We start from the raw sequence: 19,303 nt of genomic DNA on the forward strand, positions 1-19,303 counted from the left end.
TGAGCACAGCGGCCGTAACTGTCTTGCTCACTGATGAATCCTCAGTTTTTAAGAGCAGTGTCTGGCACACAGCAGGCACACAAGTAAGTATTTAATGCATTAATGCACAAATTGGTGTGTGAAGTGGAAATGTACAGAAAAAAATAACTGCGTGAGTTTGGGATTCAGGAAATCGTCGCGGAGATGTCAAGGTCATTTACGTCAGCTTGAAAAATTAAGTAGGGTATAAAATCCTGGCCAGGTTTCTCAGCTCCCGATCTCCGGCACCACTTGCTCTCACGCGAACTCTACACACGTGCTCACAGCTACAAACCTCCCCAGCTCCCCGCTAGGAGGAGTCACACCTTCCAACCCAGAAACCCTCCCACCCTCTCTCCCATTTGTCCCTCCCTCCCTCGCCGTCCGGGTTCCGGCAGCCTGCGAGTCGCAGTGCTCCCCGGGAATAGTAGTCTTCCGGTCGGAGCCTAGCACGTTTTATCCATTTCCTGAACTACGCTTCCCAGAGAGCCTCGCGGCAGAGGGAAGCTGTGTCACCTGACCAGGAGTGTGGAGGGGCAATGGCGGCGCCCGTGCTGCGTTGGTTGTGTCCTGGAAGGCGTTGGGCTTTCGCCCGGACTGGCGGCTGTTCTTACCACAGAAGAGGGGTTCCGACTGCATCCACGTCCAGCGGGAAAAGGGGACAGAGCTCAGTGGCTCAGCAGTCCCTCATCACGGCCCAGGAGCCGAGGAAAGGGTATACTGTTTCGTACCATTATTAACCACTTAAATGTGAGATGGAACCGCGGGACTGGGGAGATGATGGCCACTACAGCCCAACCCACAGTCTAGACGTTTTGATGGGTGGGAAGGTGTTGGGCTATAACTTGCAACCCTGAAACCTAAATGAAAGCACGGAACTGGCCCTCTGTCAGCCCCGCCCCCACACATAAACTACTCTCTTCATGTAGATAGGCATATTTGGGAAATTCGCGAATGTAAAATACGTGTTTTCTTGAATCAAAAGCAGCACAGATAGAAAAGTAGATTCAGTCACCTTACTAGTAGCACCAGTAGCGGGGTCGGTGAATCAGGGTCTTATTTAGCTGACATTTATTTAGCGCTACCATGGGCCAGCAGTGTTTTAAAGGTAAAAAGGGAGCCTTACCAACAAGCTTTGGATGGTGATTGCTTAATATGACTAGTCAGAAAACACCGTCTGTCTGTGGAAGCGATTCATTTTGAACATGTGTCTAAACTAGGAGGATGCAGCCATTACAAGAGATGTTCCGTGTGGTCATGTAGACAGTTTTGCTTATTTTGCTCAGTAGCCTCTGAACAGCTGTTTATTTTTCACTGTATAAGACCTAGTTTCTTTTCTTTTTAATTTTTTTCTTTTTAAGCACAGAAACATAAGGCACGTGTCTAATTCAGTTTTTCCTTTGAGATAGTGAGGTTGCCATTATTTTTACTTTTCTGTTGGAGGAACAGAGGGAAAATGCCCAGAAACATTGTTTCTATTCTTTTCACAAATTTAATTATCTCACTGTAAGTGGAAAGTCTTTTCTCTCATGTAATGAAACTGCAGAAGTACATTGAATAAGGTTTTAGTGAATGCAGGATTTCTGATAAGTTCTTCGTGTAATTCCTCTCAATTACAGGTTGTGCTTCCAAACTTTAGAAAGGAAGAATCTATCAATACTGTATAGAACTTCATGTGTTGACATGATTGAAACAAAGCTAAATACATGTAAACAAACATTTGGATAATATAGAAAATTGTTTGGGGGAAGAGCAGGTAGGGACAGACAGTACCCAGAGTATGTGTACACTAGACCATCTACAGATTGCCCAGGATACATGGGTTTCAGAAGGAATAAGCACACTTACAGGAACCTGGAGAGACCCATGTATGGAATGTTCATACAGACTCAACAGAGTAGGAGTGGCCAGATAAGAGATTATTGTAGCATTTAAGCTGCATTATTGCAGCGTCTTAGGATTGATAGCAGTCAAGTGTAAAACAAGCAAAGGAACCTGACACTAGATCTCAGGAGTTTAAAGTGATTTGGGGAACCAAAGGGGGAAAAAAAAACCACATGTCATGGCCTAATGTTTTTCTTTGCACAAAATTCTCAGGAAGAGTATCATTTGGTAGTGATCTATCACATCCGTGTCACTCTGGTTACTTCACTTGCAAACCGTTGTTAGAAAATGAATTCAAAACACGACTGAGAATTACCCTTCTTTTTTAGATAATGAGATGTGCGACTATTTATTTACCATTATTTCTGAAGTAGTAAAGTCTTGATGTTTATGTTAGTTCTAAAAAGGTTCACAGGATCGGCTTTCTTCATTTACTGAGTGATTAATTGATAAAGGACAGTTAATTTAGAAAATGCTGCTTCTCATTAAAGTCAGCCAAGGAGTCGCCACCTGATACCCATTTCTAAATAGTTTTATGATGCCAAATTGTTCCTTTCTGTCACCTTCTTGTTTGTACACTGAACTCGCCTCATGCCATGTTGTAGATGAATTTTGTTTTGCCAGTCTTGTAGGTGTTCATTATGAACTGCTTTTGATTTAGTCAGCAAAACAATAGGACTTTTTTAAAATGTAGGGATATAAAATTTTAATAAGTTAAAAACACTAATGAGGGGAAGAGTATAGCTCAATCAGTAGAGAGCATGCTTAGCATGCATGAGATTCTAGGTTCAATCCCCAGTACCTCCTCTAAGAATAAATAAATAAGTAAACCTAATTACCTCCCCCTACCAAAAAATAATAGTGATAATGATAATAAATATAATAAAAATAATAATGATAATAATAATGATAAAGATAAATCATTAAAAAATCACTAGTGGGAAATTAACATTTGTGGTTTAGGCTTGGAGAAATTCCTGCATGCTGGCAGATTAACTACTTCACTGCTATGTCTTTCTTTTTAGTGACCGTGAATGGGCAGCTGTGGTAGGTTTGGAAATTCATGCCCAGATTTCCTCCAACTCTAAACTTTTCTCTGGATCTCAAGTCCACTTCGCAGCACCTCCAAATTCTCTGGTATCCTTTTTTGATGCATCTCTGCCTGGAACTCTGCCGGTAAGTTTTTTATTTAGTGCTTTTTTCATTAGAAGATATTCGTGTTTTATTGAACATCATCATCTCCTAGGAAATGCTTGTTTAGGGAATTTTGGATGATGTAGGATGGCCTAATGTTTTCCAAAGACCCGTCTTTATAATTCTAAGTCTGAACATCATCCATGTATTCATACATTCATTCTCTCATTTCATACACATTTTAGAATAAATGCCAGAGTGTCTGGTGTGTACCTTGAACTGAAGCATAAAGATGAGCAATGCTCTTTGCCTTTGAGGAGTTTAAAGACAAGCTGGGGAGATGTGTCTTATATACAAGGAGAGTACTGTGGGATTGCTCCCAGGAAGGTCAGGTGCAGAGTATGGTTTTGGAACCCTGAGAAGGGACACCTAATCCAGTAAGAGAAGGACTGTTGTGAGGAACTGGGGAGGGGGAATATTTGGATGAGGAAGGATTGTTGTAAGAGGTGATATCTGAGCTATCTGAGAAGTCAGGTTGGAGCCAGGCGGGTAAATGGAGGCAGAGGACGAGTCTAGTAAAAGGAAGCAGCATCAATCACATGATATTACAGTATAAGGTCAGCAATGACTGGGGTTTCCAAAAATTAAGAAGTAGTCAGTAATGGAGAAAAAAGTCAGTCGCATCATGCTTTGAGTTAACTACCCATTTATCTACTTATTTTCACTGAAACCCAAGGAATGACTACAGTGTACTCATGAACAAGACTTGTAGCATATATTTTCAAATAGACGGCTGAATTTTGAAGAAAAGGGTACAAGGAGCAAGATGAATATCTGGGCTAATAACTGGCCCATAGTCTGTCCAGGACATATAGTATCAACTGGGTGCGGGGTTTCCTGCCGTCCTTGCAGGGAATGTGTGTATGTAGTGATTGGAGGTGGCAGGGGGTGACATTGTCCTGGGTCAGTTCCATTCTCTAACATTTAATACAGGTGAAAAGTGGTTGAACGGAGCACTGGCAGGGGGGCGGGGGCGGAGGTTTACTTTTTCCAGAGTCACTGCCCGGAGTACAAGATCACAGGCAGTGCCTTCAACATGCCTGCTGTGCACAGGCTTTGGTTGTACTGGGGCAGTGTCTCTGTCTTGGAACTTTTTCCTTATGTGTGCTTTTTGTCATGGAGGACTTCTGTTCCTGCAGATCATATATAGGGTCCCCTTTGATTTATTGTTGGGTCTTTCTGGGGGAAGACAAGTATAAAGGTGTCTGACCCGCCCTTCCTCCCTCTGGCTTAGAGCATCTGTTTATGGAAAGATTGTTTATGTTTGATAAGAGGCAATTTTTCAGTTATAAATGTATGAATTCTTCTGTGGGCAGAGACTCAGAGTAGAAGTAAAGTAACCTCTATTTCAGACAAGTGAATGGAAAGCAATTCATCACAACACCTCTCCTTTCTTCCATCTGAGCTGGAAACGTTTTTTTCCACACGGTGCTTCATTATCAAGAGACTAGACATAACTTCTGAGTTGTTTCTAGGTTTCTCCAGCTGGGAATGTAGTCTCTAGCAAGGTGTTTGTCATAGTTCACATTTAAAACATCTGTTCGCAGACAGACATGTTTTCTATAAATAGGCTCTTCAGTTGTGGCTAAATGGGGTCAAATGTTAGAGACAGTTCAAAATAACTGAAGGGGGAGGGTATAGCTCAGTGGTAAAGTGCATGCCTAGCAGGCACAAGGTCCTGGGTTCAATCCCCAGTACCTCCAGTAAAAATAAATAAATAAATAAACCTAATCACCTCCCCTCCAAAAACAAAAAACAAAACAAAATAACTGAATGTCAGCATGCTTTGGAAGACGTCTTGCTATGCGCCAAGGAAGAAGGTCCTTGCCCAGTGATAAGCATGTCAGCGTGACAGGGAAGGCGCTTGGGATGCTGGAGCGTTGAGAGCTTGGCTTTCATTAATTAAAATACAGTCAAAAGCTAGAAATCCCGTTTTGCTTGAGCTGGGATTTGTTTTTCCTCTTCAGAGCCCACCACACTCATGCTTTGAGCAGCTTAATGGGTTATTCTCTCAACAGAGCTAATCTGATTCTTTTCAGAAATATTTCTGTCTTTAAAATACCAGCTTTGAGTATGTGACCCAAATTATACCAAAGCTACCTGAATAAAACATTGTCATTCCCATAGCACTTCAAAAGCCTATGATTTACCTATATACAGATTTTTAATAATCTGAAACATTTAGACAGTTGTCCTGTGAAGATGGTATATTGATACTCTGTTATTCTGACTCCGCATTTGGATATTTCTGTACGAAGTATCATGACCATTGGTCACATACACTGATAAGAATTTAGGAAAGAGCCATCAAAAGAGTTTAAGTTATAGTGTAAAGTCTTCTTTTATAGACCAAATTCATTTCCTCTGCTGGCCCATTAAAGAGATAATGTGATAAAATGTGCCTTTCTGTTGGCATTTGATTCTCCCCTCCTCTCAGCTGTGTCTTTATTCATTTGTGCAACTGACGTTTTTTGGATGCATACCATGCACTAACCATCATACAGGTTCTAGTGACACAGCTTTGAACACGGTAGAAGATGTGGGTCTTGTCTTCGGGGAGCTTGGACTGGTCAGCAGGCAACTGCAGTGGGTTTCAGTGAACACGTTGGGAGTGGAAATACAAGGTGCTCTGGGAGCCTGTAGGAGTGGCCTTCAAAGATATAGCATACTTGCAAAATTGGCCAAATAAAAGTGAATGAGATGTACAAAGACCAGAAGAAAAACAGAACATGGCTTGCTCTCGGAACTGGAGAAGTTCCATGCATGGTAGTGTAGAAGTTGAACATGGTGTGGCAAGAGGTGAGGCTGGCATGGAAAGCATAGTCTGTACCAGATAAGCTCCGCTAAGGAGTGTGCTTCCCATTTGCAAAGAGATAGGAAGATGTAAGGAGAGTACAGGGCCCAAAACTTAAGAAACAGCATGTTCTGAGAAGAAGAGAGAACAGTGGTGTTGACCTTACTGAGATTCAAGTGAGGTGAGGACCAGGAAGTGGCCACTGGATTTGTCAGTGGTAGGGTCTCTTTGCAAGATGGGTTTCAGTGAGTGATGGGGGGAGAAGGGAGGTGGCAGAAGATGGAGACTTGGGGATGTTGAAGAAGGGATAAGAGTGTAGGCAACTATGTCAAGAAGTTTGATTAGGGGGAAAAGGGAAGGCAGTAGGTGAGGAGATGGGGAATCTTTTTTATTATTTCCCTTTTCCTTCATATTGGAGAAACTTGAGAGTGTTTAAGTGCTCGTGAGTTACAGCCAACAATAATGCATCATCCACTTAAAAGTGTGTTAAGAGGGTAGATCTTAGATTGAGTGTTTTTACTGCAGTAAAATAAAATTTTTTTAATGGTGATGAGAAAGAGATACTGACAGAGGGGCAGTTAAAGGAGCTTTTGATTAGTATGGCAGAGTGAACACATACATTTTAGTCTGTGTCTCTCCCCACCCCAGAGAACCCCACTAAAATGATAGTGAAAGGATTCAAAAGTTCTAAACCCAAAAGAGGGTGAGATAGGAGACCAGAGTGTATGAGAGATGGTAGATGGAGGAAGGCCTGACTTAAAAGAATGGAGTTCAGTTAACCCAAGAGAGGGACTGAAAGCCTGCAGAAAGAGACACTAGTGAGAAATGAGATGGTGTGCCCTACGCAACCCAGGAGGGGTCTGAATGTGAGATCGGTGGGTATTGTGGGAGGCTGGGGCTGGTGGCAAGAAGAGGATTAATTCAGAGACTGAATACAGAGCAGGTAGACCCGGGGTGGTCCCCTGCCCTACCCCAACAGGAATCTATAGTTTGGGGAGAAATTCAGCTGGGGACGCACTCCCCCTGGGGCCCGAGGCAGAGCAAGAGGCACTAGTGTCAGACGTTGTCTGTACTCTGAACCCCAGGGCCTGCCCAGTCCTTTCCCTGCCCTGTTTGAGGTGCTCACATGACCTGGTGCCATCTCTTCTCTTCCTTGCCTCTCCTAAGCAGGAATCCATGGGCACTTGTTTGGAGATGATACGTTCCTAGAGGGAGGAACTTCTGATATTGACATTTGGGGAGATCTCAATAAAAAAACTGCCTGGCCACCTGATTGTCCCAGAATGAAGGCCACCAATCAGTAAGCCCTGGACATTTAAATAGAACTTGTAATCAGCATTTTAGTACCTAACTTTAAAATATTAATCAATAGCCCACGTCACCAGACATTTGAAGAAATTTTCCTACATGATGGACAGAGCCCAAAATAACAAGAAAATTGAAAGAAATAACAGGTAGCAGATAATGCATAGGATAAAAGAATACTTTAAAAATTAAAAGCTTTTTTAAATATCCTCAGAGAGATAAGAAAAAGTAGCTGCATCCTTGCAACAAGAACACGATACTACTTTTTAAAAACAAATAATCAGAACAAAAGCTCTTAGAAATTAAAACTATGGCGTGGGGAAAAGAAAACCCCAGAAGAGTCAAAAGATAAAAATCAAGAAAATCTTCCAGAAAGTATAACACACATACAGTGAATTGAACAACCGGGGGAAAAATTAGAGAATTAGAGTATCAATCCAGTATGTCCAACATCTGATTAATAGGAGTTCCAGAAGAGAGAACATAGGTAAGAGGAGACTATCAAGCAAGTAACACAGATTAACTTCCCAGAACTGGGGGACATGAGTCTCCAAATCAGAAGGGCCTGCCAGCGACCTGGTTCAAGGAATAAAAATAGCCTCCCATGCAGGCCCGTCATCCTGAAGTGCAGGAACGCATCCAGGGATAAAGATAAGATACCAGAACGTAACAGAGAAGAAAAGAAAAGTCACATGCAGAGGACGGGGAATCAGAAAGGCACTGCGGACGTCTAAAAGCAGCACTTAAAGCTGGGAGACAATGGAACCTGCCTTTAAAAATCTTAGAGGGGAGGAAATCATTCTAACGTAGACTTCTGTATCTAGCACTAGAAATTAAATGTGGCGGTAGAATAATGATATTTTCAAACAGGCAGTTTCTCAGAAAAAAAAAATTGTCCTTTCATTATATGGGAACCTACTGGAGTCACAGAGAGGTTTGGGACTGTGGGCTGTGCAACTGACCCAGAGGACTTGGTGGAGAGGAGGAGGTGGTGCCGGAACAGAGAGGTTTCAAGAATAAAAGGGAGGTGGGGTGGAAACAGCAGATATCGAATGCTTGTGTAGATGAGATTTTTACATAGAAACTGGAGTTTGTGAGACTAATAAGCAATAGGCAGTAAGAAAAAAAAAAAAGGAAGCAAATGATAAAATGAAAGACTTATCAACTCCAGGAAAAAAACAAAACGTTCAGGAAGGGAAATGTAATGGAGTATATACTTAACAGCTCAGTGGAGAAACATATTTACATAATAATAATAGAAACACCAAGCATTCATTTGACAAGTGTAATTGGGATATTGGCAAGTATAAGAACTAAATTCCTATCTACCATAATTGGAAGTCATGTCCTAAGTTGATAAAGTGAGAAAAAAGTAATGTAAGAATATACTCTAGGAACATTTTTGGCCACAGATTATGGGAGGCCACTATTTCAGGCCCTAAGTTGATTGATTGCTTTTTGTTTTTGCTTTTTGGCTGTTATTATTTCTTTCATTTTTAAAAAAATTTTTAAATAAGACAACGAACGAGTGAAAGATTTAGAGCCTTCCAGAGACAGAGTATTAGTCAAAAGATTTTTCGAAGAAGTTTTAAAAATTTCTATATAAAAATATTAAGTAATAATCATATATTACCTCTGCTGGTTTCTCAGCCTCCTGCTGGAGAAATTTCTCTTTTTTTGTTCCTAGAATCCAAATGTGACAGAATTGCACCCATCCGCCCACCTGTAACTCCCACCCTTTCCCTGCTCTTCCGGGAAATAGACTTATTCACGTTCCAGATCTTTCACACCCAAGTTCAAGCATGTGGTGGGACTTTCTGCTTCCCCCATGGGTGAGATGACCTATCTCCCTACCAGCCTGACTTTGTGACTTCAGTGTTGTCCAGGTCATCATGGGGTTGTACTTAAGAGTGGCTTATTTTGTTCTTGAGTGATGTGATAAAGCAGCAAGCATGGGTAAATTCTATGGGACAGAATAAGATATAAAAGTATCAAAAACTTCTCACCTTGGAACTTACATAAATTATCTCTTGGGCCTGGAATGGGCCAAGTCTTGTGGCTCCAGGTTCTAAGGACAAGAACATGGGGTCATTGGGACAGTTTGTCAAGTCTGTCTTTTCCCCAGATTCAGGAAAGATTGTCATGTGGCAAAGGGCCAGGAGCCTTGGCCAGAAAGTGATGGATTTTCCGAAGGTCCCCTCGCACAGCATTTTATTTAAAAATAGGAAGATAAATACCAGACATGACATCTCAGAAGATCTGCAGGTGGTTCAGATCTGGCGGGGGAGGGTGGTGGGAACTGCGGTTTTTCATTATAAATTACTTCAAAATATATGCCAGTAATATTTTCTTAAACAATTGAAGTCTAGTTTTAAAGGAGTGACATATCTCGGAGAGGAACTTCTTGATAGTATCAGGCTCCTAAGAAAACAAGAGCTGTCCTTGGAGCACAGGGAGAAAGATGGCTCTCAGAGAAGGTGGCCCCTTCCACCCATGGCTGAAGGTACTTTTGGGTAGGGTCATGGAAGGTTGAGGAAGCTCCCATCTGATTTTTCCTTCTCTAGCAAACACTGTCTCTTGCATCTCGCTCTCCTGTTTGGTGCTCTTTCCCGCCTCTGTCAACGTCTCTTGCGTTCTGGGTCTCTGAGCCATCCCCTCTCTCAGCTCTTCTGTGCCTCCAGTCGTCCCTGTTTCTCCCTGGCTCTTGTGTGATAGTCTCGAATTCCAGGCTGACTGTTTTTCCCCGCCACCCCCACCCCGACCCTTCGAAGACATGGTTCCATTGTCCTCAGGCATCTATTACTGCCGACCAGGAGTCTGCATCCTTTGTAGGAAATCTGTCTTTCCTCTCTGATAGCTTCAGCCAGAATCCTGTGTCCTGGTGTGGGTTTGTTTTTATTTATTCTGCTCTGTACTGATTCCTTCAGTGTGATTCCCCTACCCCGCAGACTTGCCCCTGGAAGTGGTGGTGTCTCCAGGATGAGTTCATGGTGGCTCGTCAGGGCCCATCGGGCTTTATTGAACGAACAGTTCCTCCGTTCATTTAACAGCCCCCAGCAGAGCCCAGCCTGGATGGGGCCACCCTTCAAGCCCCACATCCATGCCAGGAACAGGGCCTCTGATTGCTCAGGACTCCCTTTTTACCTGCACCCCGAGGTGAGTGGTGTCTTCCTTATCAACTCCTCAGTGGGTGGCGGAAGATTTTCTGGCTGGACCAGGACTCTGTGGCTCCCAGCCTTCCCTGCCCCAGTGGACTCCCAGCCTTGACTTCAGCTCCTGGCGTGCTCTGAATCGCCAGCGTCTGGTGTCTCTTCAGCCTGGTTGACAGTAACAGTAAAATCCACTCACATTTGCTGAGTGCCTTCTTTATGTGCGTTAACTTACTTTAACTGGTAAACTCTAGGAGGCAGTTCCTGCCATTATCCCAGTTAGAAAACAAATGGAGAAGCCAGATTCAAACCCTGTAGTCCAAGTTCATGCTCTTAACCCCTTTGCCGTCCTGCATCTCACAGTTACCCCTGGATGTAAACTCCCACTTCTGCCGTGAGCCCCAGGAGAGTTCCTTTCTTGCTTTCGAGCTTGGCTGCATGTGGTTAGAAATTTCACTTGTGTGTAAATGTCTGTGTGTAGAGACATAATACTAGCCCTCACCCCCATCTCCACCCCCGTCTCAGCATGTCTGTGCCCTCAGCTCTGTATCCCTTAGGCTACTGTCCTCGCCAGTAGTTGCAACCTCCCCCCACCTCCCCATTTTGATTAGTGACTCTTGTTCTGAATGTTTCTTAGGACTACAGGCATTTTATCTTCTTGTTTTACCTTTAATGTTAGACTTATGTGGAATCCCATCATAAATCTTGAGACTGAAAAGGTCATTCAGCCTATTTTCCTTCTTGTAGGCAGGATTACAGCTAAACTAAGGACAGCATCTTTGTTTTTATTAGCAGGCATTCCGCCTCACTCATTACCTTGACCTCATAAAGCCTCTTACTCTGGTACAGAGTCATCCTAAATTTATTAAATAAATATTTGTCTACAGAATTATAGACAGAATCTTAGGTTATTTGCTTAGAGTCAGTTATTTACTATTTATCAATGCCATTCCAATTCTCTACTCCTAATTTTGTGTATGTGAGATGTGAAATGGATGGGAAAAGGGAAAAGAAAATAGATTTGTTTTATAAAATGTAGTGAGATTTACAACTCTGTTTCATAATTTGCTCATGTTTCCAGTAAGGGCGAGATTTCAGCAAGGCATCAAGTTTATGTCAAATTTATGCATGTGCAAACCACTTGCTCACACACAGACACACACACAGACAGACAGACACACACACACACACACACTCACTCGCTCACTCACTCACTCACTCTGTTATTTGAAGTGCTTGCCCACTCCTGCTGTCAGTCCCTGTGCAGGAGAAAGCGAAGAGGACTTTGTCGCTCTGCTGATGCCGGCTGGTGGGTGGCTCAGCTGTGGCCCTGGGGTAAGGGCTCCTGATGATCAGGTTGAGCCCCGTTCCATGAATTAGAAACTGGTAACTCTGCTCCTGCTTTGCTTGTTTGAAAGCTCTTGAACACGGAACCCCTAGTAACTATGACTGTCTCTTGCTTCCAGTGCTGGGTCGAGGGCTGCTGGAGCCCTTTCCACACACGTATGCAAGAATATTCTCCCCTTTTCTCAGGATCGGCCCGTCTGGAAAAGCATTTGGGGTTTTCCGTATCAAAGGTGTCTGAGATGGGCCCTGGCCACTGGGGCATGAAAACTGGAGCTAGGACGTTGTTCACCCCATTTTACAAAACTTTCTTTTATTCACCAGTGTTACTACTATTAGCAGAGCCGAAGGGGAGTGAAGAGGGAGGCAGATCTGATGTGAATAAATCTGATGGGATGCCTGTCCCCTGGGGACTGGCAGACAATGCAGTTACTGTGTTTCATGCCGGAGGCTCCTTCGTGAACGTCTATGCACATCGCTCTGAGAGGGACCCTGCCCTTTAGAGAAATGATAATATGGATGCTTTTATAAGATACTTTGAGATTAATTTATTTTTAAAATTTCTTATGGCAGATTTACTTAAAGTTGGGTGAATCTGCAGTCGTCTAGCTCTCTGAACATAGCAGATATGGGTAATAACTTTTGTTTTGAAGGCCCTGATGGATTTAGAAATACTTAACTAGTTCTGGATGGCATTGGGCCGAAGCGCTTTTCTGACCCTTAATTCTAAGTGTAATTATGAAAGTTGTTTTTAACTCAAAACCTCTAAACGAAATAAAAATTCAAGAAAAGAGCATTTGGGAAAAGTGTTTAAATGCATACATTTATAATCAGATCTGTATTTACCTCTCTGTCCATTCACACTTAGATGATGTTGAGTTATTTGACTAAGAAGACAAAGTGTGATGGTTTTCTGTTAAAATGTTTTTCCATTTCAATGATTTGCTTTAGTGTAATCTGTACAACTTATAATTACGTTGTGTTCTCAGACGCTGATCTTGCCTCTCTCTGAGCCACTCTTACAGTTTTCCTTCATTCCTTAGTGCAGCCGGGTGTTCCGGGTTGCGGTGTTCTGCCCCGGGACCCTTGCGTCTACAGAGGAGGTGTGGCTGTGAGCTCATGCACACGGATGTGGAGAGGTTGCCTTTCAGCTCTTAGACTCTTCTTTTTTTTTTTGAAGTATAGTTGATTTACAATGTTGTGTTAGTTTCTGGTGTACAGTCTGCCCACTTTTTTGATTGAGTTGTTTGTTCTTTTGTTTTTGAGTCATATGAGCTGTTTATATATTCTGAAGTTAAGCCCTTGTCAGTCATGTCGTTTGCAAAAATTTTCTTCCAGTCCATAGATTGTCTTTTCTTTTTGTGGTTTCCTTTGCTGTGCGAAAGCTAATAAGCAGCTCTTAAACTCTTCTGATGGTCCAGACTTGCCCTCTGACGTCATTAACTGGATGTCTCCCATGGACTCAGATGACTCATGACAGTGATGGACCTTCACGTCCAGTAGCAGTATGACCTCACCTCCCCTCATGGAAGCATTTGACTCCTTCCCAGCCAGGGATCTTTTTCCAGCATCCAGTGGGTTGTTGAAAGGCTCCTGCACAACCATTCTCCTTTCCCCCACCCCTCTGCCAGTCTCACATGCAGTATCCCCAGATGAACTCTGACTGTGAACACCGGTGCTTCTATGTTTTATCAATGTATATTTCATACAGTTGATTGACCATCCTTTATATATGTTGTTTATAGGGTTTTCTGTGTTGGATTATGAGGTTCTAAAGAGCAGTTTGTGGTTCTTTCTTGGGCCACTTGGCAGTGCCTTGCACAGAACATGTATATAACACCCATAGTAAGTATTTCTCTATGTAATTGCATACATTTATGTGCACACACATGAGTCCACATGAAAGAATTTTCCAGGTATCTAGGATCTTTTTGATGTTTTTAAACTTCTTTATGGGAATCTTTCTAAAAAGCATTTTATACTTTTCTGCTTTTAAATAGGGTATACTGAACATGAACTAACCTTTTCTTGATTACTCAAGCTTATCAGCAACATGCTGTTGTAATATAATGGTGCCTCCAAGGTCTGTTGAGGTGTGTAACATTATCTGATCCTACAATAAATGGCTAAAGATAGGCATTCTTTTTAGGTTTCATATTACAGTCTTTTCCCTTGTTATTGCAGTCACCTTCCCCTCACCTCCATTGTTAAGCTACTGTCAGTAGATTTGATCCTGGGAACCTCTTCTTGCTCATTTTTCACTGCTCAGTTACTACTTCTGATCTGCTGTAGCCCAGAAAGCCAGATTACCATCTTTCTCAATGAAAGAACAGGCTCTGAGCAGTGACCTGACCTACAAAATAAAGTACGTGAATGGTAAGAAACTAGTCAGCTTCCTGAAGTTAGCAACAGTGTGAGAACTGAGTGGGAAGCAATCCTGGAAATCATTCAGTTTAGTCCTTTTAATTTTAGCTTAGATGAGAGAACTGCTGTTGTGACTTGCCCAATGATCATGCAGTTACTTAATGTCCCAAACAGATTAGAACTCATGTTTCTGATGTCAGTTGAATATTCACCTCCCAGTCTCTGTTCTTCCGTAATTCTGTCCTACTGTAATTGCTGCAAGTCCAGTTTATGGAGGTGCTATTATTTTGAAGGTATGTGTATATTTTTAAAAAATGAATACCATTAATGGATGTACATGTGATATGTTTATAGGTGTACGTCCACATGCTTTTGCACAGAGGCACTGACTTTTGACACCGATTGCACGCACTGTTTATTACAGTGCCCACTTGGTGAGAGATCTCAATCTGGGGAGAGAGAAAAGAGGAAAAGGGTGCTGCTTCAGAGGAAGGAATGGGTGAAAGGAGATGTAACCTAAGAAGCTACTGGTTCAGTGCCCCGGGCACTGGATTTCTCTAGATCCACTGCTAAGAGAGCAGCTCTGACTCTGAGCAGACCGGCTGTACATCTCACCATGCAAACAGTGGCCATGATGGAAAATTCTTTTAGGGACTTTTCTCTGTGTTTGATTCTGGAATATTTTCTCTACACTTTCTTCCAGTTCACTAATTTTCCTTTGCTCTGCTCCTTAATATGTCCATGGAGTTTTTTTCATTGCACTGAAAGTAACTTTTGTAATAGAAATTCTCTTTTTCTCTTTTAAATCTCTTGTCTTTTTGAAAGTATCTTACTCCTTTTTCTTGTATTCAGTTCTTTATTTCTTTGGTAATTTTAAATTACTTATTTTAGAGTCTGTGTTCAGAAATTCTGTTGCCTCAAGTGCTTGGGCTGTCTTGTTCTGCTTTTTATGTGTCTGCTGATTCTGGCTAATGGTAGATGATCTTCTTGGGCATTTTGTCATTTTGGATTATGAAGTCATGTTTAACAGTGTTTTGTTAGTGGGAATCCTTTGTTTTAATTGAAGTATAGCCAGTTTACAATATTGTGTCAGTTTCTGGTGTACAGCATCATGTTTCAGTCATATACATACAAATATATTCTTTTTCATTATAGGTTACTACAAGGTACTGAATATAGTTCCCTGTGCCGTACAGTACAAACTTGTTCATCTATTTTCTATATCATAGTTAGTATCTGCAAATCTTTTACTCCTATTTTATCCTTTCCCATCCTCTTTCCTCTCCCGGTAACCATGAGTTTGTTTTCTGTGTCTGTGCGTCTGTTTCTGTTTTGTGAATAAGTTCATTTGTGTCTTTTTTTTAGATTCCACATATACGTGATACCATAGGGTATGTTAGTGGGAATCCTGTCTCCTGGTTGAGAGCGAGTCTCCCCAAAGAGCTTTTTCTTTGGCTTTTGCCAGATACCCTAGGTCTAAGTCAGGGCCATTTTTCATGTTTATCTCTTACCTGGGGTGTTCCTGGACCACAGAATTGGTACATTTGAACCCCAGGTTTGCCTGAGAGCAGATTGTGACAATCAGTTCTTACGGCAGAATCTTTTGTTTTAACCTAAGTCTGGGCTAAGACTTTACTAAGATTGAGACTTTGCAGGAGGGGACAGAGGGTGTGGTCATATAGCTGGGGCTGCAGCAAGGGCACGAATATGGATGACTCAGACTTCAAATCAGGCAGGAGAGGCATCTTTACATTTCTCTCTGGCTTCCTCTCCTCTGCCACCAAGATATCCTTCCCTTCTGATTACAGTTGGGGCTGAGGTCTGTGCACATCCCAGCTCGTCTTGTCACAGACACAGATCAAGTGACTGAGCTCTTTTGAAATTCCCCCTAGTGGTGCAGGGATACACACTCTCACCCAGCCTTTAAAAGTAGTCATTTTCCAAAAACAGTTCATCCGTAGTGAATTGTTCCCTCCCAGTTTGTGTAGAAATGGTGATGCCATCTTCGTTCCTCTCAAGGAACCACAAAAAGCAAGACAGTAGAATTAGGAGGAACAGCTGGCTATGGCGGGGGGGAGCCTTTGAGGAAGCTGAGGGCTTGCTTTTCCTCCATCCCGGCCTCAGGGAACCTGTGGGACCGTGTCTGGCCTTCTCCCCAAGTGACTCACTGATGCAGCCATGTGCTCCCTTCGCAGTAAGGGGATGGCTCCAGGTACACGGTCCTTTCCCCAGAGATTCATTCCTGAGCAAGAAGCCATCACAACTGTGTTTAGAAAAGCCTATTCTCCCATTTTCACATCCCCTTATGCAGCTTTATTTTCCCCTCAGAATATGCACCTGGCTGAGAGATTGAGCACAGTGACACCAAGCTCTTGTTGGAGGAGATAGTGCTATACCGAGAACTCTTAACTGTTAAAATGAATTTGTTACACTGCTGCTCCCAGAAGTCGGCAATACTAGGAAACGAGGTGGGAATGTGTAGAAAATGAAATACGAACACATTACCGAAGATGCCCGGGAGTCCACAAGCTTAGAGGTCTTTTGTTGATATAAATATATAGTAGTTAAAAAAAATTACCTAACAGTGTTCTGTGACACAGTTTTTGTCTCTGCCATTCAAGCAGCTCATGCAGGCTTCGTTCTGGTGATTTATGCGGGAAGCCTGTAATCAAAATGCAGCCTGAAATCATGCAGCTGGGTACCATTCATTTTTCTTCCATGGACAGTTCCAGACCTTAAAAAAATTGCAGCAGACCTGTAAAAGCTCTCCCCTCGCAGGAAATGCATGCCTGGCCACGGCAGCTGGTGTTCTCTGGTTTCTTCTGCTCCATGGAGTCACTGGTGATGCTGTGGGGGTTTTCAGGCAAGTTTAATGAGAATTAGAAAAGAGCTTCCAGGAAGGTATTGTACGGTTCTAGGGAGTCCATAAAAATAATACTCCTTTCCCCTCTTGAGTCAGAACCAAGTGAGAAGTCAGCCTAGAATTCAGACAGAGGGAGGTGAACGTGTCAGCTTTATCACCGATAATAGCTCGATCACAAAATGCACCGTGATCTATCCAAATGGCTTCTAGTACTTCCTACCTAAGTTGAAATCAGCTCTCCCAAACCATAGGCCTTTCACTGGCAGAAAGCTTATCACGTGGCCAGAGAAGACCTGAACATACTATCTCGGTACGCATGCTGATCAGAAAGAGCTCAGGCAGGCTTTGTCCTGCTGAGTCATACTAGAGGCCTAGAATAAAAATGCTCAGCCATAAGGAGCCGACCCCGTGTGTTCAGTTTCTTTTCCCAAAGTTGCTAGTCAGAAAAGTCACTCCTCTTTGGGAGGACAAAAGAATATGGAGTAGAGAATAAAACCCAGCTACATAGAAACGTGGGGACAGGGGAGGAGAGGATGCCCGGGTCTGCCCTCAAAAGCACAGGCCAGTGTTACTGTGTCTGCATTGCCTCTGCGAGTAGAAGTGAGACACGGGTTTGGGGTGGGTCCTGTGGAATTCTTTCTCCACGCCACAGGCTTAGCCACTTGTCATCTGTGGCTGCCAGGATGGATCTTTGTTACTTGGTCATTTTTAGATGTCTTTTCAGCTTCACATTTAGTATTGGTGGTTCTCCACACTGCAGCATCTTGGGGGATTTTTTTCCTCAGCTCTTTTTAAAATCTTGGCAAGGTGAGGGAGTTATTTGCCTTTGGCATCCCAGATACGACAAGCGTAGGCTTGGTGATGCTGGCATCATTTACCTCGTCAGGCTGGGCTCCTCTGAAGAGCATTCTGTTACATGTGGCAGAGGGTTCTTGCTAGCAGCCTTCCACCACTGGTTGCATCCTTATGATAAAGCCTGGAGCTGGGGCAGGGAGGGTAAATGGGAATCAGAAAACGTTGGTGTTCCCAGGAGCCTTAAAAGTCCTCTATTCCACATTTTGATGCATGAGTCTCCTTTCACGAGTGTAAAAGCCAGATGCGTAATCAATCAAGGGTCTTTGTCACGCTCTGCAGCTTTCTCAGGAGATGCAGCCAGGCAGTCATATGTGATTGTCAGCAGCATCTTGAATTTTCAGTGATGTTTGCCGACTCATAGGCCACCCCAGTGAGCAAGGTCAGAGGCTCCAACCCCAATTGATAGGAGAAGAAATTGAGGGCCTTTTTGACTTGCCCAAGGACACAAGGACGTCAGGAGCCCAGTTAAAAATAGAAGTGAGAGTTGCCTGATTCCCATTCTTAGCACCAGAATAAAGCACCAGACCGCATTCCCTTCTGCGGTATTTGCTAATTGTGTTCATTTCCGACAAAACACAACAGGAAATTTTTCCTTTATAACTGGTTGTAAACATTTCAGATGGCTGTCGTCACTCATAACCTTTGTTTACTTATCACAGCTAGCTGGCTCTCTTATTTACGTGTTGCTTGTTCTCTTCCATTTTTCCTTCTAGGCAGAGAAGTTAATGTACGTGAAAGCACTTTATAACTCTCAAGTGGCATGTGAATATTACTTGGTATTATTATGGTACTCATATTCTTAACTTTGCATCATTAAAATATAAATACAGATAGTACTTCCATTTTATAGCGGCCAGTAGGGTTCGGCATTTAAAATGGCACAGATCACAAGAGCATAAATGACAATGTGAAGTTCTCCATCATAGATGTCTTTCAGAGAAGCACACGTTGAGAACTTACAGGTATGTCTACACAGTGAGGCAACAGAATGGAAGCATTAACAGCAAATAAGATACATATACAACTTCGGAGGAAGCTCAAAGTATTTTCAACTAGAAAGGACGTAGCTGGGGAAAGTTATTTTCCTTCTAGCTGAAAGAACACCTCTTCCTTTCATGTTCTTGATTATGTATATATATTGTCTACATGCAGGATTTATACACATATATAGACAGTGCAGAGCTCCCTGTAATGGATTTATCACATACAAAGTGAAATACGCAGTACTGCTAAAAGGCTTGTACTGTTCTTCACTATCTCCACAAGGTATGATGTGTCCACCACTTAATTTTGGCACGGGAAGGTGTAGGTAGACATTGTATATAGAATGTTTTCTTTTCTACAGCTGATTTGCAGCAACAGTGAATGGGAGCCTCGAGACACATGTGTGGTTTACAAGTTAGCCTCAGTTTAAATAGCTCCAGCCTCCTTTGGCTCTCTCCCCCACTGACAGCTTGTAACGTCTCACCGTCCTCTTAGGTAGGAGAATGATCTACTCCTGTCTCCTTCCCCCAGACATTTTATTTTGAAAAA

The 19,303-nt window shown here is 42.7% G+C and overlaps 1 protein-coding gene across 2 annotated transcripts in view; it reads left to right on the forward strand.

Annotated features, from left to right (window-relative positions):
* The first annotated feature begins 530 nt into the window (after nt 1–530).
* The window catches only part of GATB (glutamyl-tRNA amidotransferase subunit B), a 74,261-nt gene continuing 55,488 nt past the window's right edge, over nt 531–19,303 (forward strand). The window contains exons 1-2 of one of the 2 annotated variants that reach the window (XM_072975726.1): nt 531–733; nt 2,928–3,078. In XM_072975726.1, the coding sequence (XP_072831827.1) occupies nt 558–733; nt 2,928–3,078 (327 nt within the window). In that variant the 5' untranslated portion in view covers nt 531–557. The remainder of the gene's footprint in view (nt 734–2,927; nt 3,079–19,303) is intronic. The other variant, XM_072975730.1, reaches the window with a different exon arrangement.

The sequence above is a fragment of the Vicugna pacos genome, chromosome 2, assembly GCF_048564905.1.
Source record: "Vicugna pacos chromosome 2, VicPac4, whole genome shotgun sequence".
In the NCBI taxonomy this organism is placed as follows: Eukaryota; Metazoa; Chordata; class Mammalia; order Artiodactyla; family Camelidae; genus Vicugna; species Vicugna pacos.